The sequence below is a fragment of the Lissotriton vulgaris genome, chromosome 9 (genome assembly GCF_964263255.1).
Source record: "Lissotriton vulgaris chromosome 9, aLisVul1.2, whole genome shotgun sequence".
NCBI classification, from domain to species: Eukaryota; Metazoa; Chordata; class Amphibia; order Caudata; family Salamandridae; genus Lissotriton; species Lissotriton vulgaris.
This window is the reverse complement of record NC_141697.1, coordinates 1,113,904,299-1,113,929,437: the sequence shown is the minus strand read 5'-3', so window position 1 is coordinate 1,113,929,437 and position 25,139 is coordinate 1,113,904,299. Positions and strand designations below refer to the sequence as shown.

Below are 25,139 nucleotides of genomic sequence, written 5' to 3'. Positions count from 1 at the left end.
TGTTTACACAAATAAGTCAATTTATTATAACACATGATAACAACCACATTGGTATATTTCCTACCTGGAGATATCAATAGCACACACAAAAATACTTACAAAATAATCAGGTAAGTAGCACAAAACACAGTGGTCTCCAGGGGGAGACCAAACCATATACAATAAAGTAGAATGCAAACTGGGGAGAATGGGACTTGGTCCAGAAGACCCAGAGGAGCCGGGGCACAAGAAACCCTATGGAGGCTGTGTGCAGAGGGGAAACACAGCTACATGCTCAATGGAAGTCAATGGAGAAGTTGCAGTTTTATGGACTATGGACCCTTCCCAGAAGACCCGGAAGGAACCCCTTGGAGGGTGGAAGATTGGAGAGCCACCCCACCTGTGGATGCCCCATGAACCAGGTTTCCTGCACCATGAGAGCTGGGTGCATAGGGGTGAAGAGACATTGGAACCTGCCATAGACAACAATAGGAAACTTCTGAAGAAATGCCTTTGCAGGAGTCCTTGAAGAAGTCCGGTGGGATCCAAGGGTGGATTCAGGAAGAGAAGAACCTGCATGATGAGAGGACAGATTCTATGCTACTCAGAGGTGACCAGGAGGCATGGAAGCACAATGTCCACCGGTGTCGAGAGATTCAAAAGTGAAGATAGTGACCTTGCAGCTGCAGCTGTGAGGACCAGGCGATGCTGAGGAAGACCAGGAGCTGTGCATGATCGGCCCCATGTCCGTTGTTGGTGATTAGGTAGTCAGTGTCCAGTGGGAGCACAAATAAGCCTTGGTAGCCGCAACTGGCATTGTAAACAAAGAAGGAGAAACATTGGGACCAGCAAGGTCCAAGGGACTTGCCAAGTGCAAGGCCAAAGGCACAGGTGTCGCTAGAGGACCTGGGGCAGCTCACCCAAGATGGAGGCCCATGATGCAGGGACTGCAGGGAGGACACTGTTCTTTGGAGGGTGAGATGAACAAGTTACCTTCGGTAACACTTTTTCTGGTGGATACAGTATCTGCCTGTGGATTCCTCACCTTGTGAATATCCCCTTGCGTCAGCAACATTCGGAAATTCTTTTTGTAGCTTCGCGCTGACATGGATGATGTCACAGAGGCACGACACCGCGCGCGACTCCGCTGACGTCACCGACTCCATAATAGGCCCACGCCGGCGTGATGACGTCAGTTCCGCCCTTTTTTCCGTGCCTTCGAGGCACACGGACAGATCAACATCAGTAGATATATACACAGAATACACAGTACACAAATGTCAAGAAAACACACAGTGTAAAACCAAGCAGAAAAGCAATAGAAATAAAACTTTTCCTTCAACAATAAAAAACCTATTAACATCACATTTACTCAGGTATAGAAGAGTGGACAACGGGGAGGAGGGTGGGTCAGTAAGGAATCCACAGGCAGATATTGTATCCACCAGAAAAAGCGTTACCGAAGGTAAGTAATTTGTTCTTCTGATGGATACATCTGCCAGTGGATTCCTCACCTTGTGAAAAGATTCCCACAGCATTCCCCACTCCCGGCGGAGGGTGTCCACTCTCCTATACTAGAAAATCCTGGAGGACAGAACGCGCAAAGTGGCCTTCCCTCCTCACTTCGGTATCCAAGCAGTAGTGCTTCGCGAAAGTGTGGAGGGAGGCCCAAGTTGCCGCTTTACAAATGTCCTCAACAGGTACACCCCTAGACAAAGCAGAAGTTGAAGACTTTGCTCTAGTAGAGTGGGCTCTTATACCCTCTGGAGGTTCCTTACCAGCCAGGGCGTAGCAGATCTTGATGCATAGAATTATCCAGCTCGAAAGTGTGCGCTTGTGCACAGCTCTTCCTTTTCTGCAACCAGCAAATCCAACAAACAGCTGGTCATCAACTCAATACTCTTTAGTCCTATCAAGATAAAAGCTCACCGCCCTCTTAGGGTCCAGACGGTGAAGCCTCTCCTCCTCCTTGGAAGGGTGAGGGGGAGGATAGAAGGTAGGAAGGGTAATAGACTGTCCTAGATGGAAGGACGTTACCACCTTAGGCAGAAAAGCAGCCCTGGTCCTAAGAACCATTCGTTCAGCATGAATGGTCAAGAATGGGGGCTTCGAACTAAGAGCTTGAAGCTCACTTACCCTCCTTGCCGAGGTAATTGCAACTAGGAAAACCGTCTTAAAAGACAACAACCTCAAGGGACAATTATGTAAAGGTTCGAAAGGGGAACCCATTAGGAAAATAAGCACCAGATTCAAGTCCCATTGAGGCACAATAAAAGGAATAGGAGGAAATTTATTTGTAAGGCCCTTCAGAAATCTTAAAACAATAGGAGATTTAAATAAGGACAGCTGATCCGGCAGGCAGAGAAATGCCGACAAAGCAAAACCTTGCTGCGCTAAAGAATGAGCAAATAGGAGTACATGACAAACGAGCCCTCAAAGGGTCAATGGACTTCTCTCCACACCAAGTCACAAATTTAGACCATCTGTAAGAATAGATTGACTTAGTGGAGTCACACCTGGCCGTTAGAATGACATCCACCACATCATGTGGGAGAGAAAAGGAATTCAGGTTGCCCCGTTCAATATCCAGGCATGAAGGTGTAAGGTCTGGAAGTGGGGGTGTAGAGCCTGCCCCTCCATCTGAGAGAGGAGATCTGCCCTGAAAGGGAGACGGAGCGGCGGGCACAAGGAGAGGTGGAGAAGATCTGTGTACCACACCCTTCTTGGCCAATCCGGAGCGACCAAAATGACTTGGGCCCGTTCTTGGCGAATCTTCTTCAGAACTCAAGGAATCAAGGGTATGGGAGGAAAAGCGTAAAGGAATTGTGAGCCCCAACTCAACTGAAACGCATCCCCCAACACTCCCTGCATCGGATACTGGAGGCTGCAGAATAACGGGCAGTGAGCATTCTGGCGAGTGGCGAACAGGTCCACCTGAGCAGTCCCCCACGTCCGAAAAAAGTGACAAACTACCCGACATACAGTAGTATCCAGTACTGCACCTATGAACAGGTTGCGCTGGGAGGGCACCAGGTGAGATTTGGGTACATTTATTGAAAAACCCAACCTGTACAACAACTGAGTTGTGACTTGCAGATGATGGAGCACTTTCTCTGGAGATTCTGCTTTGATCAGCCAATCGTCCAGATAAGGGAAAACCGGAACCCCTGACCTTCTGAGATGTGCAGCCACCACTGCCATCACCTTGGTGAAGACTTGAGGCGCAGTAGTAAGACCAAACGGAAGGACCACAAACTGGTAGTGCTGCGACCCCACCGTAAAACGGAGATACTTTCTGTGCAACTTCAGAATAGGGATGTGGAAATACGCATCCTGCAAGTCGATCGACACCACCCAGTCTTCTTCCAGCATCGCTTGAAGAACCTGCGCAAGGGTGAGCATCTTGAACTTCTCCTGCTTCGGGTAAAGGTTCAAGATCCTGAGATCCAGGATTGGACGAAGTCTGCCATCCTTTTTGGGGATCAGGAAATACAGGGAGTAGCATCCCTAACCCCTCTCCTGCTCTGGAACCACCTCTATCGCACCCTTTCTGAACATAGCCAGGACTTCTTCCTGCAAGAGCAGCAGGTGGTCCTCCCTACAAAAACCTTGGCAAGGAGGGTACTTGGGGAAAATTCCCAGAAGGGAAGAGCATACCCATTCTCTACGAGATTGAGAACCCAAAGATCCAATGTAATCAATTCCCAATCTTGTAGAAAATGGGTAAGCCGGCCCCCCACTGGGCCCTCATGATCCATAATGGCGGAACTAGGACTGCTTTGCTGTGGTGGCAGGGGGTTGGGAAGAGGTAGAGGAGGAGGAGGCTTGACAACCCCTAGGACGAGCTCTTTGCCTGCCTATGTACGACTTGTACAGCGTATTTTGCTGCTGCGGCTGCTGCTGTGTGGCTGCCTGTAGGTCTGAAAGGAAGACCTGTCAAAACCTCTGAACCTTTTCACCGCAGTACCTCTAGACTGTAGGCCCAAAGATCTCGCTGTTGCTCTGCTGTCCTTGAACCTTTCTAAAGCAGCATTAGCCTTCTTTCCAAACAATCCTAACCCATCAAAGGGCAAATCCATCAAGGCAGCTTGGACATCCGCAGAGAATTCAGAGGATTTAAGCCATGCCGCTCTTCTAGTGGCCACTGAAGAACCCATCAATATTGCCACCGAGTCAGCAGTGTCCAGACCACTCTGAATGGCCTGTCTAGCGGCAGGAAGCTTTGGAACCAGCTGTTTGACTGAATCCATCAAAGCATGGATATAGCGTCCCATAAGACAAGTAGGATCAGTCTATTTGTCATGCTTGCCGAGAAAAATACTTTTTTAGCAGCCTGGTTCTGCTTCTTTGATTCCTTATCCCCAGGAACCTGTGGAAAAGCGCCCGCAGATTTTTTCGAGCAGCCTGCCTGCACAACCGAGCTCTCTGGCAAGGGGTGTGTGGATAAAAAGTCTGGGTCATCAGGCGCCACCCTGTACCTTCTTGCAACCGCCCTTGAAACAGCAGGGGCTGCAAGCGGTCTTTTCCAAACCTCAGATATAGGCTCCGCCAAAGCATCATTGAAAGGGAGCATAGGCACGACCACAGAGGTAGGTGAATGAAGGACTTCAGTCAGTATATTAGCTTTATACTCTGCAGTAGAAAGTGTTAAATTCAACAAGTCTGCAGCCTTCCTTATAACCACGTGATAAGGTGTCCCATCCTTAGAAGGGGCGTCAGAAACAGAGGCCAAATCCCAATCAGGGGACAGTTCAAGACCACTAGCCTCTCTCAGATCATCAAAAAGATCTTCTGAATCCTGCAGCTCACCCTCTTCCATTTCTGCTTCACGGTACCTCTGCTCTTCCAGAAGTCTCTGTGCCTCACGCCTCGACCTCTCCTTCATGAATGAAGTCCATGGATCCGGAATCGACTCCGTCGGAGCCGGAGCCGGCGTCGAGCCTGAAGCCGGAGGACCAGACCGCCGAACACAAGGTCGGATCGGATTCGGCATTGGCGTCGAGGGTGTCGTCGTCGAAGGTCTCAGCGTCGAAGGCTTCGGCGGCGCCGAGAAAAGCCAAGGTGGCGTCGGAACCGGCATAAATGGCATAAAAGGCGCAGGAGCGTAAGTCTGGGGGATACCCAGATTGTATGCTAATGGACCCGTGGGACCAACCGGTGCACCAGAGGGGTACATTGCTCTTGAATAAACTCCATACATAGCATTCAGGAACTGAGTAGGGTCCTGACCTGGAGCAGGAAAAGCTGGATATGAGCTCACAGGCTGCTCTCGACGGAGCGGAGTCTTCTCGACTTCGACCTCCACCTCAGGCTGATGCACCGGGGTCGACGAACCCGCAGGCAATGGAGCCTTCTCTTCTCCTCCATCTTTTTCTTCTCCCTTAACCTCCTGGTCAGAAGAATGAGTCGGAGCCGGAGAAGGATTCGACATCGGCTTCGGTGAATGAACATGCAAATTCACAGGCGAAGCCTCACCATCGGAGACTTGAACCTCCGGAGTCGGAGCCTCCACATCCTTGCGAAGCAACTTCACCTGCGACTTCGGTCTCGAGCTCGAGTCCTTCTCAGAGTGATGACGAGACTCATGAGATCTCTTCTTGTGCTTTTCCTCAATGACTTCGAAGCATGCACCGAAGACGACCTCGAGCGCGACCTCGAGCGCGACTTCGAGCGAGACCTCGACCTCGAACGACGAGTCTGTGACCTCGACCTCTTCTTGTCCTTCCTGCTCTTCAGCTTTGCAACAAGGAGTTTCGCCTCCCTCTCACGGAGAGCCTTAGGATTCATTTTCTTACAGGATGAATATTCCTCAACGTCATGGTCCGAACTCAAACACCAAACGCAGCACTCATGCGGATTCGTAATAGACATCGTCTTGCCGCACTCTCCGCAGGGCTTGACTCCAGTCTTCTTCGTTGACATCTCGACACAAAGAAGGAAAAGGACACCGAAATGAAGCCAACAGTTACAAAGTTACCAACAGCTACAGAGGATCCCTAGAAACCGTTAGCGTCCACGACGCGGAAAAAAGGGAACTGACGTCATCACGCCGGCGTGGACCTATTATGGAGTCAGTGACGTCAGCGGAGTCGCGCGCGGTGTCGTGCCTCTGTGACGTCGTCCACGTCCGCGCAAAGCTACAAAAAGAATTTCAGAATGTTGCTGACCCAAGGGGATATTCACAAGGTGAGGAATCCACTGGCAGATGTATCCATCAGAAGCTGGAGTCTGGAGCTTCTTGTGAGCCGAAGATCTCTGTAGAGCACACCCAACAGGCCTTGCCAAGGGCAAGTTGACGCAGTGCACAGGGGTTTGTTCCCAGCAGCCCCAACAAGGGATACTGTCCTCAAAACTTCTCAGAAGACAGGTCGGGCCTCTAGGGAGCTGCAGAACCACCACCTGTGGTACTGGGCCTCAGGAAGTCTGTAGGAGCAGAAGACCGGTCAGCTACGTTGCGGTGCTTGAAGATGCAGGGGAGTGACTCCTTCTCTCCAAGGGCGATTTCTTCTGGTGTCCTTGATGCCAACAGGTGGAGAACCTGCATGAAGCACAGACACAGATGACGTAGAAGATTTGAAGAATGTCGAGACTAGGAGCAGCAGAAGCCTTCCCTGGTTGAAGTCTTGGTTCATTTTGAAGTCCAACGAAGTCCAAGTGTCCAGACGGTTGAAGAGTGACGTACTTTCAAGATTGAGTCTGGTCCCACGACAAATCTGAGGACCCACCCACAGGGAGCACTTAAATACCCGAATGTAAGGCTTGGAAGCACTGTAGGGTCCCTTCCAGAGGAGGGGATGGAGAGAGGGGAGGATACTCCCCTGTCCTTTATCCAGTTTCAATCCAGAGCGGGAACCAAGGGTTTCTGAACTGGCTCAAACTGGAGTATGCAAGGAGGGTAACATCTATGCTCTTCAAAGCAGTCTGGTGGTGCTAGGAAGCACCCCCACCCCAGCCCAATACAATAAGTCCTGTCTGGGAGGTGATCACACCTCCCTGTGACAGGAAACCTATTGTTCCACCTTCCCCTGCTCGAGCTTGGCTCAGCAGCAGGAGCACAGAGTTGTGTCTGTGACTGGCAGTAGCACTAGCTTGCTAGTAGACCCTGAAAGGTTGTTACTGGGAGTACTGGGGGTACCCTACAGAACCCCCTAGTACCTGGGATCATACTTTCAACATCGGTGTTGGGATATAAATCTGCCATGTTTGATATCAAACATAACCAGGTACGGTGAAGCCATTATATAGTTAGACATCTCGTAATGACTGTTGTCCACTATATGTCTGACCGCACTTACAAAGCCTAGAGAATCGACTCCAGAGTTTGTAGGGGTGTCCTGCTTATGTAGGGGCACCCTCAGACTTATAACCAAGCACCCTGCCAACAGGACTAAAGGGCCTACCAGAGGGGTAACTTAGAGGTTTTCAGTCCAGTAACTTCAGATATAAGGAAAATTATATCTGTCATGAGAGGTACAAGCACCACATCACACAGGCTACAATGGCAGGCCTCTAGTCACAGTTTAAGTGGACTCCCATGGGTGGCACAATACATGCTGCAGTCCCTGGGTGTACCTATGCCATGGGTACCTCAGTACCATCTACTAGGGATTTATAAGGGTTCACTAGTAGCCAATTGGGGATGTACCAAAGTACTTACCAGAACCATTTTAGGAGAGAGCATAGTTGCTAGGGTACTGATTATCAGGATCCCAGTAGGCTAAGTCACAAACACACTGACAACGGGCAAAAAGATGGGGTAATCATGAAAGCAGATCCTACTTTCCTACACAGTGGCAAGCAAAATATTGCTGTAGTCCAATTTACTAATCAGGGCCTTGACTAAAGTTTTCATAGATGAGGGTGGAAGAAAAGGGAAAGCCTTCCTCAGCAGATGCAATTTGTTAAAACAGCTGCTGCTAATGGCAGCACCATGGTCTTACATAGAAAAAGACTGGGCAATTTTTAAGCTAAGGTTTTTGACTACCTACTTAGGCATAAGATCATCACCAAGATTGGATGACCACCAGTTCAAATATCAGGATAGCTGGGCTTTGCGAAATAACAATCTGTTTTTTCGGCATTCAATTGTAAGCAGTTGGTAGCCAACAACCTGCAGTAGCCTTCATGTCGTTGGAGAACTGCTACTTAATTACCTTCATATTATTATCAAAGGAGATTACCAACTGTGTATCTCTGCATATGATATGATATCGAAACCAAAGGAGCTGGAAATTACAGCATGAGCTGCATAGATGTTAAATAAAGTACGGCTTAAACAAGATCCCTGTGGCATCTCCTTGTCAATTGACTTTGTGCGAGACTTAAAGGTGCCTAATGAAAAAGTCTGTGTTCTGTTATCAAGAAAGTCTTGGGGGGAGGAGCTACGTCAGCAAGCAAGATGCTGCTTAGGCTCCTGGCTCCGTCGACCCTCGTAACCCGCCGCAATATCCTGCATGTTATCCTGACTCAACGCCTAGCCTCTGTGTGCATGCACTGTCCCGCACTCCGATGGTGAAATCCGGAAACTTTTATCATCATCTTGTTTGACGGAGTTACATCGAGTGTAAGTTTGCGGCCTGCTCCAGCAGTAAATCCGGGGCCTGTAGTACTTTCACGGCCGGGCTGTAGTGCAACAACATCGCCAGGTGACTCAGGCTGGGCCCGGTCGACCGGAGTGGAGGCTTTGTTTCAGCCCGGATTTGGTGGCGATCGTCTTCATTGCTCAGTATCGACGGAGAAGTGAGTCTGAGTGCTGCTGGCTGCGGGTGGGGGCCCCAGTTCCGCGGCCCGGTTTGCTCCCGCCGGCGTTCGGTGGTTCGGGGTCACTGGCCTGCGGCCTTAACTGGTCACCCTTCGCAATTGCACGTTCGAGATCCTGTCTATCCCCACCCCGTGGGTACCGGAATCACCCGAGGAGGTGATAGTGATTGATACCGAACACGATATTATGGATCGAACGGTGCATGAACCATCGCTGCGGCTAATACTGGCAGAACTTTGGGCGTTCCGCTTACATGTGGATACTTTGCTGAGCAGGTTGGATTCGCGCCTATCTGAAATTCTCCTGGTGGAACCGGGCCCGGCCTTATTGTTGAATCGGGACTCTACAGCCATTCAAAACGCGGCCATTTTGACTCCGTGCAAGGACCCCGTAAAGAAACGAGTAATGGAATCATAGGACGGTGCACTGGTAGACTGTGTTCCCGAGGATGGCATGGTATTGCTTAACTTTTCACTATTGCCGGCTTTGGAGATATCGCCAGGCGTTCCCCTTCCGGAGACTTTTGTCTGTGACTTTTCAACTCTTTTGTGGTCATCTTCTCCTTTCCTGGCGACGCTACGACTCCTGTTCAAGACGCATTGGGACTATTCATCTCGGAGGGAGAGTTTGTCTGCATCTACGGTTCTTGAGGACTCACTGCCTGCTTGTAGCCATGGGCTGATTTTTGCTGACTCTTCTCTTCTTTATTGCTTCTTTGTGTGCCTCTGGGTCTCGCTGGAAGGGGATCGTGTTTTTGTTCGTAAGGGCCAAGGTTAAGATCGGCTGGATCGGGATGGGTTGGCATGGCTTTTACAAGTGTTGGACCTGCAATTGTTTGCTCCACGAGGCTGAGCGGTAACTCACGGTACCCTCTAATTTCTCTACATTGCTGTCATACGGTTATCTTTTGCTGACAGGGGGTGGCTGTTTCAGGCGGGGGGTCTAAAGGGGCTGGGAGCCCACATGGATAGGCCCTCCTTCACTTTTTCTTTTCCTACCTTTGGGGTTTTAGTTGTTAGGGGCGACAGGCACGCTGCTAGTGGGGTTAGGCTGTAGCCATTTGCAGGGGTGCAGGGTGGGGGGCTGAAGGGGGGGGGGGTTATTTTGCCTTTTTTATTTTCTATGGCCTTTCTTCTTTCTTTTTCTCTTTGTAGGGTCAGTATAACTACGAATCATTCGGATTCTTCTCGTATGCTTGTACTTAGTGCTTTCGCTTTCATGATATCTTGATTTGTGGGTGGGCAGGCCTTGAGTATTGGCGCAACATGGAAATGCATATTGTATGTTCTTTTGTATCGACTTAGATGCTCTGGCGCCAAATTTTCATTATAATGGTCATTACATGTATATCCTGTTTTTACCCTGCCCACCGCTTCTTCTGTTTGATTGTATGGCACCTGATCCTCTCTTATATAATATAAAAATGAAACCTCTGTCCTATCCTGAACTTTGACTATGCATTCTAATACAAGCTTTACTTTGAATTGCTGCCGGACCCTTGGGTTGTCGGCTGATGAGCTGTACCATATTGTGATATTAACGACTTTTGATTTGTCTAGCGGACGGCCCCCGTGGTTGTAGGCCCATGCTTGTATTTTTACTGAATGCTAAAATAATGGTTTAAAAAAAAAAAGGAAAGTATTGAAATTATTTCAAGGCAAACCCAGAGATGCCAATCTTGTACAGCCTTTGAATCCTTCTTTAGTAAGACACAGTGTCAAAGGCAGCGGATAGGTCTAATAACACCACCATAGAAGGGGTGCCTTTGTCTAGGGAAAGTCTAATGAAGTCTGTGACCGCAACCAAGGTGGTCTCCATACTTGGAGTGGCCCTGAACTCAGATTGCGATGGGTCGAGAATCCTATTAGCCTCTAGGTAGACTAAAAGTTGTGAGTTTATTAGACCCTTCAAAGACGTGCCTAAAATGGGAAGCGAAATAGGACGATAATTAGCCAAATTCATCGGATCGACATTGGTATTTTTTGCATAGGAACACCTGTGCTGACTTCCAAAGCACAAGGAATGCTTTCTATAACAAAGCCATGACCGCGGGGCCAGCAGGTGCGAAATCCTGGTTGTAAGCCAGGGGCGACAAGGGGCCAAAGGTGACCGAGATTTGGCTTTATCTAAAGCTTGCTGGACTTGCTGAAGAGAGAAAGAAACAAACTTTTCCAGAGACCAGTTGCCATTTTGATAAGGGACGTCATAATTTAATAACTCACGAGACAGGGTTGTGGGCATCTTAAATTTAGAATAAATTTGATTGATTTTGTTCTCGAAAAAGTCAGCTAAGGCATTACACAGATCTTGTGAGGCAGAGATCATTTGTGAGCAGGGAGAAAGATTCCAAAAATCGTTGTGTATTTTGAATAGATCTTTTCACAAGTTACTTGCTTGCTCTATTTTAGTGATAATATGCACTCTTCTGACTGCTTTGATACACCTATGATAGGAGGACAGAGCTAATCTGAAAGTTTAATTATCAATTTGAGATCTGGGATTTTTGCCATTGCCTTTCTAGTTTTTTGCAGGATGATTTCTCCTGTTGCAGCTTCTGTGTGTACCAAGAGGCATAGGGCCTAGATGGTAAATTCACTCCATGTTTTATGGGAGCAATACCATTGAAAGCCTGAATTAAAGGTTTATTAAATTGGGTTACAGCTTACTTGATATTGAGAACTAAAAAGGGCATTGGCTACTCAAAGGCCTTAGTAAAATAATCAGAAGTCAACTTACGCCACCCGCCTCGTCGACGGAAGTCAGACGAGGGGAAGTCGAAGTCTGTTTAGACTTCTTCTTTTTCTTATGCCTCTTACCTGAGTGCCCCAAGGACTTGGAGTGCAAAGAAGAGGACTTGGGGTTCCTGGAGCGGTACTGCGACCTTCTCTTTCTCGATCGGGGTAAAGGAGTCGCAATTGGCGGTGTTGATTGCCGGGCAGTACGTCCCTTCATGGAACGCTCTTGCATGGCCTTCAGCGCCATGTCCCGCCAGTCAGAGCATGCCTTTGAGTCGTGGTCGCACTCAAGACACCACAAGCAAACAAGATAGGGGTCGGTTACCAATATGGTGCGGTGACAGGCGCCACATGACTTAATACCTACCAGTCTAGAGGTCATCCCTCGACACACAAGTACAAATTTCGACAAAAGCCTGCCAAGAACAGACAGAGAGGTAGCTCTTCTCTGGATTAGCGCTAAGTAGAGCAGAAAGAAAATAACTGACTGGGTGGTGCCTGTTTAGGTGACAGCAACGTCACAATCGACACCAACGATGCTGGTGATGTCTCACAGAGCCAGAAGGAGGCATCCGAAAGCACACAGGGGTACTGCTCACGCAAAAGTTTCCAGATCCAGCATCACGCCTGGGAAATTCAAAGGTAAGGAACCTGCAGCTAGAAGTCTCCCTCAAATGAATTGCTCTACCTCAGTGTTAGAGAGATCTTCCCCATGCTAAGTGAAGTCTCCCAACAAGACGAAATGTTTCACTGATAATACATGAGTGTCAATAAACTCAGTTAGCAATGACTAAAATCTTTGTTAGGGCCTGGGATGCGAACTAAGATCCCCTGAAGTACTGGTGAATAAGAATGTTGAGTATGACTTTGTCATGCCGAGAAGTTGAATTCATAGTATTCCTGGTGAATCTCCATCTTGTGAGAAGAGCCCTGTGAGAAATGTTTTGTCAATAGCTGTCTATCTTGGGGGTGCTGTCTCTCTCAATGTGAGAGACCAGTAGAAACTTTCCTTGACAGATATCTCACTCAAACAGGACTACTGCCACCTGGCACAGTTTATGGGTAATGAATGCTTTCAAGTTTCTTGAAACAGAAGAAGTTGTGTTGTCCTTGTGCATCATCAGCACTATTGAAGCCAAGGCTTTTAGCACTAGGTAGATACAATAACACGTAAACATATTCATTTGGAGAGACAAATTTAATCTCCGCAACAAAGCATCGATATATAAATACTCAGGTGATCCCTATACCAATACTTTGAAAAGTCAGTTATCGCCGTGAGTTGCTGAACAGTGCATAGCTCTGTGAGGTTAGAAGCATGTTCCCAAAATCTCCTGGTCAGAACCAGGGTTTGCATGAACTTACTTGAGGAGATGGGGCATTTACCTAAACTTTACTATAGGGATATTCGGCAGGGAGATCTCCATGTGGTAAAACTGAAAAAACAGTTTATTAAACTTGAAAGTAAAAATATTTTATGTTAACTAATATTGTCAATTAATTTTACATATTTCTTTTAAATTAAGAGCAAAAGAAAAAATGCTGACTTTTGAATTAAATATTTATTTAATTTAAATATGGCGAATTAAAAGGATTAAACTGGCTGATCAACAGCTGATTTCAATGCTCCACCAGGGAATGCTTCAGATGTTTGTTATTGGATACATTTTATGCAGGATGCCAAGAATTGATGAAGTGATCCATGGCCTGACTAGTGGCCTGGACCTGATCTGAAGGAAGGAATGCCAAACCATGACTCAAGTTCCATATTTCCCCAAGAAAATGTATTCTCTTGGAGGAAACACAGATACCTACAGTGTCATCCTTGCTTGCAAAACAATTGGGCTACCTTAGCCTTTGGTGCATTGCTCAAAAAGATAAAAACACATTATTCAGTCTTAACATTATGTATTAGAAGTAGTCTCCAAATCGAGAATAGGAAAACACATTATTGTGAAATTTAATTTTAAAATAAAATACCAAGGGCATTATGAAAGCCATGGTGTGGGAAAATGTTAATTATTCTGGGGTTAAAGAGATTAGCAAACCCTCACTTAGTTCACTGATAAAACAACAAGCTTCATAGACAGGGTGTCATAGAATTTGTGTGGGTTTCGATCTAAAATAAGGTTACAGAGAGATATTTCTGTTTGTACTGTAGGCCTTGCCTTGGTAAAGGGTGGAACCAGGGTGCATGAAGTGAAAAAGGCTTGGAGTGACTGTCCAGTAATTTATTTTAGTGCTCTATCTAGTGGAGATACAAGGAACGTGTGGGTAACTTGCCTTGAGGTCCACTCCTATGCAAGATAATTGTGGCCCTTGTCACATCTGGAACCACCATAGTGGTCTATGGTTTGGCTAATGGCCTTGACATTCTCTGGAGGACAGAAGAACTTTTACCACATATACTGTATCTCTTTGAGGGAAAACAAAATATATTGTATTGTTCACAGAGAAATCAAAATCAAACTGATTCGAGACAGTCAGAAGAGGCCAAACCCTACTGTTTTGCTAGCACATGTTGTGATGAGAAATTTGTCCACAAGTTGGTGCAATGGACATTTGCAGCAGGCCCCAGGGCAGGAGCTTAATATAGACCTACAGGTATGTACTGTGAGCAAAGGGCAATGTCCCCACCGCTCTAACCTGCGCGGGCCGCTGCTGAGCGAAAGTAGTAAAGTTACTCAAAAGTATATGGGTAAACTTGCACATGTAAATTACTCACATGTGTACGTTACTTTTGTGAATACCTCTGAAAGAGCGGCTCCATACAGTCATGCCACAAGTATGGGTGTATGATACATATTTAATTCCAAAGATCTCTAAATAACTACTCAAAGGAATTCTGTAAAAATAAATGTAATTATCTTCTAATGTAGACTAAGGAACATTGTCCCAAGCTTCCTGCATTTGATACTGTAGAAACATAGAGCTGTGGTTTAGGTGCTGGGGCAACACCACATGCTTTGAAAGATTAGTGGATTTTGGTAAAACTGACATCACGGAGACATGGCTAGTTTTTCCAATGCTCTTCAGAAATCTCCTACTCAAATTTTTACGTAGACCTCCACACGTAACTCAGTGGAGCTTGCTTTAATGGGCTGAGAATCTGCAAAACAGGTCAATCTATAGGAATCCACATGAGCTTTGTCACTTAGGGCCCGATGTAGGTGGCCCAAATACCGGTCGGTAAGGGTGAAATTCGGTAAATTTCACTGTTACCGACCGGTATTTAGGCATTCTTGATGTAGGGAAGGATTCGGTATTAAGGAATCGGTAAATACCGATTCCTTACTACTGATTCCTAATTGGCCTTGCATTTAAGGAATCGGTAATACCGATTCCTTAAATGCAATGTAGGAAGCACTTTTAAGAGTGCTTTTAGGCCTTAGGAAATCATTAATTACCACCAACTTCAAGTTGGTGGTAATTACCGAATTCCTTTAAAAAAGCACATTTTTGCTTTTTTAAAAGTGTCATGTGGCACACATCCATGCCCTCAGGGAAGCAACAGGGTGTCCTAGGACACCCTGGCTTCTTGAAATACCTCACGGTATTACCGATTCGGTAATACCGAATCGGTAATACCGAATGTCATCACATTCATTCCTATGGGCCTCCAAGCCCATAGGAATGAATGGGTAGGTATTCCTTATTACCGAATCGGAATTACCGATTCGGTAATAAGGAATATTAATGATTTGGTGTTTTTGACCGAATATTTACCTGCATCACAAATACCGAATTCTCAATAACGAATCGGTTAAATTCTGTATTAAGAATTCGGTATTGGGCAATTACCTACATATGGCCCTTAATTCCAACAAGTTTCAGGTAAATACTTGGCCAAATGGAATTTCAATATACAACCAGTTAATTTGAGGCACAGGACTTCATAGTTCAGCTCCAAAATTGCTAGGTGCTTTCCTACAACAAAGCATCAGCCTCAGAAAACAGATCTATACCCTTCATGTTCAAATAAAAATTCAATGACACTGTGCATGAGATAAAATACACAACAATGTCGCCTGCTCCTTAACAGAACAATGCTTACCTGCTCCTTTCCTGGGCATCCCTGGAAGAAGCTCATGTCAGAGATGGGGTCGCTGATGTAGGACTGAAGCAAGTTTAGTCTCAGACCTGTGGGTGGTTCATTTGTCATCTTCACTCCATTCTGCAGAATTGTAACTGGAAACTAGATGAAATATTGGCAAGATAACTTAGAAAGAAGCATTTGTTTTATTATCACAAAAAAATTGATTCATTCAGTGGCGTGCTGCCCTATTTCTCTTTTTTAATGAGAATCCCACTCAAGCCTCCCTACTTTCAGTGTTTAATTTGAGCTGGTGGTTTCCGGTGCTTGGCACGGCAATACATTGTCAGCACTGGCACTTATGAAAGTCTGCCACATTGTGGAACGGTTTATCTAATTTGGAGATGAACACAACAATTGGTCATTAATTCAATGTACATTAAACATGATTAATAGCCACTTCTCAAGCCATCCTTATAGCGTTGGGGTCCTGAAATAGTTTGAATTGTCACACTTGAAGGGGAGTGATAGTTAGCAACTGTGTTGGTGCTGTCATTGGCAGTACTAGTATGGGCAATGGGTGGTGCAAGCTGTAGTGGCTCCCGGTGAAGGGCCATAGCACTTATTATTATTATTATTATTATTATTATTATCTATACTACTATTATAAAGAGAGAACACAAACCTTTGAGCCAAGTAAACTCGAAAAGTACACCACCAATTAAAACACCCAAGACATCGTTGAAAACCTCAGGGCAAGCAGAAGGACATAGGCTATTAAAAATAAAAAATATACGTTGTTTAAAAAATTTCGAAATAAAAATAAAGTAGTCCCTTGCAAGTAGCGCCGGCCGCGACGTCTGCGTGATGGCATCATTTGCGTTTGCGCTCCCTGGCAACACTTCAGGAAATGGCGCCGAAGATCGTGACCTGCTGGGAAGACTGCCGCGGCCCTGCTTGCTGCTGTGCGAAGTGGCGGCCTGTGCGGGCAGGGCGCCTGGAGAGTGGCGGCCTGTGAGGGCGAGGCGCCTGGAGAGTGGCGGCCTGTGCGGGCGGGGCGCCTGGAGCGGGACCGGCGGCTGAGGTAAGGATCTACGGGACACGGGCGGGAGGGGGCCGGGGCAGGAGGTGGCCGGGGCTCGAGGGGGCGGGAGGGGGCCGGGGGCAGAAGTGCACGCAAGCCTCAAATGCTGCCCCAGCCCTTTTCTGCCCCAGGCAACTCTGGGGCGGGCTGCTAGTTATTTATATTTTTACAAATGAAGCACTGCCTACTTTCAATACTGTTGTATTATGATGGTCCATCAGACAATTTTCGATCCCAAGTCGCCATAAAGCACAGTATGATCAATGCAAAAAATGAAGTTTTGCCTTTTTTCTGTTTCCACAAGCTTAGTCATCGTGAAATAATGTTATTATGCACTAATAATTATGTGTTATGAGATTTCCTGCATTCAATGAGCAAGTGTTAAAATAATGGAAATATAAGTAAACAACTTCAAAATTACTTGGGAGTAAATTGAATTAAATATGCTATAATAGCATGAAATATAATTGTAAAGCAAAAGTTCACCCGTGGGCATCTTGGAGCTGAATAACAGATGTGTTTATTATTACCCAACTTAATGGCACCACTTTTAGCAGGATAGAAGACGGAGTAGATCACTTGGGATTAGAACCTTTGAAGATAGGTCCAAGAAAGACTCATTGAGAGAGTTAATCGGTCCATGGCGCCATCAGAACAGGCAGAGTGCCCTGTCAGAGGAATGGTGAAACATTAGAGTGTGTGAACCGTCGCATGTGAGATGTTTCATAAAGTGCTCCTTCTGAGCAGTACTCCGTTATCTTAGCTGGAGGGATGTGGGGTGTACCACATTTTGGGACAGATGTACAACGCTTTCCCCATGTGGCAAATCTTCCGATTCTCTGAACCAGAGGGTTTGCAAAAGGTAAAATGATTTTTCTAATGACTAAATATATTTACAGGCACATGCATCAAAGGATTTTGAGATCGCAAACGATGCGAATCGCAAAAATCGTCCGTTTGCGAATGCAAAATCTGCTTTTGGAATGCATGAAGGGTGAAGGCCTTCGCAATTTGAGAATTCGCAAATATTTGCGAATTCTCAAATTGCGATTGCATTTAAGGAATCGCATTTTGCGATTCCTTAAATGAAATGCATGAAACTTATAAAAATTGCGATTTCGCAATTAGGGGGAGCAAATTACCATGAGGTTGAACCTCATGGTAATTTGCAAAAACATTTAAAAATGCACTTTTGTGCATTTTTCAAAGTTTCATGTTGTGCACACACATGCCCTAAGGGCATGTGTGTGCACAACATATGTGCACAACATATGTGCACAGATTGATTTCAGGGGTGCAACAGGGTGTGCTTTGGACACCCCTGCACCCTTGAAATCGCTTTCTCAATTTACGATTCGCTAATCGCAAATTGAGAATGTCTTTCCATTTATTCCTATGGGCCTCTAGGCCCCTACAGCCTTATTCATGAAGCCGAAATCGGCTCGCAAAGGGCCAGATTCTGAGAATCTGGCCCTTTGCGAGTGCGATTTTTGCATTTGGGATTCATCATCTCAAATGCAAAAATCGCTAATTGCGATCTCGCAATTTTGCGAGGAATTACATTTAAGGAATCTCTATTTGAGATTCCTTAAATGCAATTCATCATCCCATTTTGTTTTGCGAATTCGCAATTTCTGGCCGCAATTTACTGCGAGGTCAGACCTCGTGGTAAATTGCGAAAACTCAGAAAAATGCTTTTAAATGCATTTTTCTGAGTTGCATGTTACACACACACACATGTCCTTTGGACATGTGTGTGTGCAACACCTGTGTAAAATTTCATTTGAGGGGTGCTACAGGGTGTCCTTTGGACACCCCTGGCACCCTTCAAATCGCTATCTTATTTGCGATTAGCTAATTGCTAATCGCAAATAAGGAATACTCCCCATTCATTCCTATGGGCCTTTTGGCCCATAGGAATGAATGGCGAGTTATTCCTTATTTGCGATTAGCAATTTGCTAATCGCAAATAAGTATTATGTAGGAATCGCATTTCTTTATGCAATTTCTACATGAATCCCGTTTTGCAAGTCCTTAATAGCGATTCGCTATGAATCGCTATTAGGGGCTCGCAAAACGGGAGAATGATGAATCAGGCTGATAGGAATGAATGGGGAGGTATTCCTTAATTGCGACTCTCAAATTGTGAGTCGCAATTAAGGAATATTAAGAAATCGCAATTTTTTTAAACAATTTCTTGATGCATTGTATTTTGCAATTCCTTAATTGCGATTCCTTATTTTTCGCAATTAAGGAATCGCAAAATGCAATATTGATGCATGTGCCTGTTAGTGATTCAGAAATGTTTTTTATAAATCAGTGAATGGGTTTAGAAATAGTTACGGATTTGAAATTTGGAACAGGCGTATTTAGGGCGTCTCTTCGAAACTGTCAATCAGTAAGCTATGTATCAATGGCTTGAAACCATAATTCTGGCTGCAAACCATTGACCCGATACTGACTGCCAAATTGGAGTGGCAACTGATTCGCAAAGAGGAAGAGGGGTGCTTTGGACCCCTTCCTTTGGGAATCATGGCGGTAGTATCAGAAGGAATAAATATAAGCTGTACACAGGACCTCTACCTGCTCTCACTGAAGTTATTCAAAATGGAAAAACATTGTTTAAGCAGCCCCGTTTTCTTTAAAACAACACTCAGGCTGCATTAAACAAACATTTTGCATTTTCAAATACTTTCACTGGGATGGTGGTCTGCTGTCCCTTTCGGGTTGTATTCCTTGCAAAGGTAGCCTATCGGATGGAGCCGCAATTTGCACACTGCCTAAGGAATAATATCAATTAGGAAGGTTATCTCTCGACCTCTTCCGATTCCTCATTGTGCGAACTGACCTACTGCTACATAGGTTGGTTCACAAAATTAGATACTTGTCTCAAAAAGCTGGGTCGCAAATTGCGACCACTTTTTGCAACCATTATAATGGCACATCAGAACATAGTTTGGTGTTTTACTCTAGCAGGAACTATGTGAGCTCCCCAGAAGGGTAATAATATTTATTCTGGTAAATGGCAAAACCCACAAAGTGTTTCTGGAGATTTCCAAGAAGTTGGTTGTGAGTGAACTTAAAGTGGGAGTTTGTTTCTTGAAAACAAAAAAGCGATAGCCCCAGTATTCAGGGAGCTGTGTGCGAGGCCCATAAATCATTTACCCTGCCCATAGCGGAAAAAGGCAGGGAAAATTAATAATGGCCATCCCTCTCTAAATACCATGGTCCTTGTTGATGAAGCCAACAGAGGTTCAGGAGGTGGATACTCAGTAGTTTCCATAGTTCAACATATAGTGGGCAAATCACAGGTATGGGGGGGTTCAAGAGGAATGCTATTTTATGGTGTTACTTCTGTTCCAACAAACTCTAAATAAGTACCATCATCTTTTAACTGATGAGTGAAACACATTGGCAAGCATGTAGACTAGGAGCCAAAAACATATTGATTACACTCACACAGTCTTAGTGGAGGGTGAAAGACATGACCCATCTAGGGAGCCCTTCCAGGAACAAGACAAAACAGCTAGTCTGGACATGAGTCTCAGAGACACCAACGGATTGAGGCTTCAGTGAACGGTAAACTACACAAATCAATGGAATAAAATAGAAAAAGCATAAACAATACTTGACACCAGCAGTATTAACCAGTACCATACAAATAAAGGATACATAATTTTAACGTATGCATTGTCTATTCAAATTGTTTTGACAAACAAAGCTTGAATAACGAAATATGCAATTGATTAAGACTTGAATTTGATTAACCTTTGGTGATGGATAGCTTGTCAGCCACAATCTAAAGTCAGCGTGGCATAACTCTGGGTCGAAGTCTTCACAAATTTTCTCAAGTGTTGGCATCCAGGATACAGCAAGATGGCAGTTTTGTAGGCACACCCAGGTTCCTCCAGACATCGCCTCTTTGATCATTTTTGTAGCAATAGGTCCTTGTCCCTGACCCAACGAGATGGCTTGAAATTTATCTCCAGTCATTTGTTTGTCATTGGCAAACTTAAGCAGACCTTGCAGGGTATAAATGACAACGTTATTCTCATTGAGGAGCGTATCCCAAACCACAAATCAAATACTCAAACTGGTACTTAGTACAGGGAGTTGATTTCAGTAAGAAAAGTGTCCTAAATATTTTTAATTAAAATATTGCCCCATTGTAGTTAATAATACAAAATCTAGTCCAACTGTAGACCAAATTTAGTAAATAATATTTAGAGAGCAATATGTATGTCAAATGATATGTTTGCTATAGATATTCTGCAATTCAGCCTTCTGTTTATCTTACATTAAAGGAATAGCATGTTATATAATGTAATGGTTTCTTAAGCTGAACAGCCTTCATAAATATAAACATTAGCTTAAATGTTGGTTTATTGTTCCTATCCCTGGTGGAGCAAAACATGAAATTTGAAGCATAATCTGTTCTACTTCCCTTTACATAAGCAGAAAAAATATTGGGAATTCTTTTTAAGCCAATTGCCAGTGCAATGGCTCCTAAACACTCTTTTCAAGCAAGAAAACAGATCTTCTTGAGGATACAAGGAGTACATCTCCCTGGATGGAATGATGTGAGGCTCGTGCAGTTTATCAAATATTTGTGAATTTTTTTTTAAAAGACAAACGTTTCAAGACAGAAATTCAAAAAGTGTGACTATGTTAATTAAAAGAACAGATTGCCAAACCTATTTCCATGCATAACTGAATTTTTATGCATGAAAAAGATTTACATTTTAGAATTGCGTGGTACACAAAGCGAGAAATATGGAAGTGCAACATTAGATGCTCCATCAATGTGTACTGATGTTATGCAATGTTTGTTAATTTCAGCATGAGTCAATCATTCTGGGTTTGATTCCTCTGATAGTTCATCATTTCACACTACTTTCACCAGTGTGAAAGCAAACAGATCTGAATTTTACCTGCAGATCTTATATTTCCATGGAGCCATGGTCCCATTGAAATTAAAAGTGACCTTGTAACGAAACCCTCATAATTCGCTTGGTGAACTAGACCCATAGTGCACAAGGGAATATTATGGCAGCAAAATATTACTGGGAAAACACAGTAGGGTCCGCTGCCCAGTTCAGGTTGAAATTGGGCCTACTCGATCAGTGGGCTGTAAGTGCCTGCCTTAACTTGTACCACAAGCTGCGTGCAGCCAGTGGTGACCACCTAGCAGTATTGCTATTGGCCACAATAAACACTAGAGGCCCAAGTCGAGCGAATCATCAGTTCCTTGAGAACTGCCAACAGTTCATAGACGTGAAAGACCTTTTGGACATGTAAATGTAAATGTAAATGTACAAGAATTTATATAGCGCAAATCACCAACCGGTCTCTAAGCGCTTGCTTAGGGAACCCGTCCTGGTATTCCCCTGTGAGATAACCCCGGCAGGGTATCCGCAAGGTGAAAGCCAGGCATCCCACCGCGAGGGGCCGTTGTGGAGATTAAGCAAGCTATTGCCCAGAGTCGCAGAGTGTGAACCCGTGAATCGAGTAGGCAACGGAGCGAGAATTGTCGAGTCCATGGACATTTTAGGACTCAAGACCCCGCCGAGCCGGGAATTGAACCCTGGTCCTGGGCTGACCTCTGCTTCCAGGTCTGCCTCCTCTAACCAGTGAGCCACACTTCTCCATTTGGACAGTAACCAGAGTCAACACACCTTCAACCTGGGCATCAAAAAATGTGTTTGTAACTCGTCATACCATTCTGATAGGTCTGCCCTTGCTAAATGTAAACATTAATGGGGGGTCATCAACTACTATTGTCAATCTCCTGCTCCCTATCTTGCATGTACATATTACAATCAACTGGAGGGATGATTCGTGGCTCTGAAGCTGGGAGAGTGGGCTATTTTTAAAACACGTCGCCAGCTGGAGTCGACCCCACGAAGGCACAATCTGTAGGGGCTGCAGGCAGTGCAAAGAATCCCTTGAACAAGCTGTGTGTCTTTGTCCCTCACTGCTAGCTGAACGAAAAATAAGGCTAAAGCATGAATGGAACACCCCCGGAGTCCACACACACAGGCAAGCTATTATTGCCTCACTTGACCCCGATAATACCCTTTTTAACATCCATTTGACAAAGTTTGTTTCTTTATCTCACAACAAACTATGGCTCTGATTATGATGTCGGTCGGAGTTGACTCAGACAGGCATCATAGTAGGTTTGGGACTGACCAACTTCCAGTTGGTGGTCCAGACTGCAATATTACAATGCTCACACCACACATGGTGCGGTTGCATACTCCCATTCCTCTATGGCCACAGCACAAGCTCCTATAGAGAAATGGGAGATTCTGTTAATCCGTGCTCCGCATCAAGGTGCCTGCCTCACGGTGCAAGGATTACCATTAACTATGGTGCCCCCTAACTGGAGGCAGTGGAGGAATGAGGGCCATGCTAGGTGCCCCCAAAGTCACTACCTGATAGGCTTTCCATGTCAGAAAGCCCGACATTGAAAGCCTTTAGGAATCTGACACAGTAATCCTGATGGCGGAAACGCTGCGATCAGGGATTACGGTGGGTCCTCTGACTCCCATCAGAATCCAGCCGGAATAACCATCCAGTTTCACGTTCGACATCCGGCACTGTAATTCGCCGTGCGAAAGTGAAACTAAAGATGTCGGTCAGAAAGCCTCCAGACACAGGTCAGAGTCTTTCCGACCGACATCAACATGAGGCCGTATGTTGCTTAGGGTTCTCATCAGCTACCCCCAGTACAATGAACACATGATCATCGATTGTTTTTTAAGGCAGGCAAAAGGAAGCACTGCTGACAAGACTATCCTGTTACTACCAGGAATTGCGTCAGCACTTTTTGGCAAAAACACTTTTGTCACTCTAAAATGTTAGCATACCCTATTGTATGGTCTCCATCGGCAAATGCTTTTTTGCATTCGCTTGGGCATCTGAAAAAATAGTGAGACACATAGTGAGACACACAGTGAGTCCTTAGACCTTATGATCATTGTTTAAAATGTGTCAGTGACCTTAGTGTCAGGTAAACAAGGTTGGGCAGTGCCCAAAAGTGAGACCTGTATAGTTATAACACACTGTACAAGTTCCTTACTTCGGATAAACTGGGCTCTTGCACTGACACTCTGTTATATCCCAATGCCCGCCCTGTTCTCCACAATGTACTCATTTGTGAGTGTCCTTTCAATTCACCGGGCTTTTTAGTATTTGTAAATCGTTGAATGGAACGTGTGCCTTTAAGGTATGGCAGCCTCTTTTAAATATAATACGATGCTGCTACTAATTCTTCGCACAGCCACTTTACTGTTGTTAAATCAAACATCGCAACTGTAATTTATTACAACAATACGACTGTCCTTTTTACATTTGTGATGTGCACTTTGGAAAAGGCACTATGTCTCGATTTGAGATTTTATATTGCTTATATTCCTCTGAAATAACTATAATGGTTTTAATTAATCGTATACAAATAAAATATTTAAATGGTCAAAATATATGCATGAGTAATGAGAAAAAGAAGGTACATTTTCAAATATATTTTCAAAAAGAAATTAAATAGACTAGCACTTACAGGAGCAAAGTCACTAGTCAGCCGTCAAAGAAGCAACAAGAAGCTCAAAGTCTATAAACGAGCAAGGAAGCATTGTTCCATCACTGCAATAATAAGCTTAGCTTAATTCTATTTAAAGCTAAATGCATTTTTATAAAATACATTCAAATAATTCAAATACTGTATATTCCCTTGGATAACTTACTAGCCATAGGATCCGCTCCAGGAGACAAAACAAAGATGAGTGGAATTGTAGCATTTGAATCCAAATAGCTTTTTGACAAATCAAATGGTGGTGGCTCTACAAACTTCTTCCCAAGTTTGTCTGTCACATAATTAGATATGGCAGGGCTAATCTGTTTGAAAAAAGAAGTGCAACATTTAAAGATAGCCGCATACATAAATAACCCCAGGCGCTTCTGCTACCATTGGCAATGCACCACAAAAAGCAGGCATTTTGATTTCAGTGATATTGACCTTTGTTCAGGGTATTAACCGTGGAGAACATTCCCTTGTGGCAATATGTGGATTTATAGATGTGTAACAGTGATTAAAGGGAATGTTTTTCACTGATGGATTCTGAGTTACATCAAATAGACAATAAGAGTAAAGCTCGAGTTGTTTATGTTACCACTCAGAATCTCAATGTAAAAACACACTTGTTTTTCACTTATTACCTATCCCCAATTTTATATTATGTATGCCCTTCAAAATATTATGTATGACCCCTAAATCCTCTCTCCCTGTGTGCAACTTCTACACAAGGGCAGAGGAATAATGGAAGAGCCTTCCATAGCCTGGCCTCTCCTCTTTGTCCCAAATGTAAAAGAAAATATACCTGTGACTCAAACTCGTCTACCACCCCTGTGCCTTCCTTTCGCCATTCTTGCTGAGGATGCGCTCTCTGCTCACCATCAGATTAGAGAGCCAGGGGTGTACTGACAGACTCTCAAAGAGCCCTGTCAGAGAAGCCTGAAAATCTTTTCTGACATAACAACTGTTTGAAA

At 44.8% G+C, this 25,139-nt stretch overlaps 1 protein-coding gene across 1 annotated transcript in view; it reads right to left on the bottom strand.

The window, feature by feature from the left end:
* DNAH12 (dynein axonemal heavy chain 12) overlaps window positions 1-25,139 on the bottom strand; it is a 1,291,066-nt gene that overhangs the window by 125,766 nt on the left and 1,140,161 nt on the right. Inside the window, exons 64-66 of the mRNA XM_086939114.1 lie at window positions 24,338-24,488; window positions 20,361-20,614; window positions 15,530-15,670 (exon numbers count right to left, since the gene is read on the bottom strand). Of these exons, the coding sequence (XP_086795240.1) occupies window positions 15,530-15,670; window positions 20,361-20,614; window positions 24,338-24,488 (546 nt within the window). The remainder of the gene's footprint in view (window positions 1-15,529; window positions 15,671-20,360; window positions 20,615-24,337; window positions 24,489-25,139) is intronic.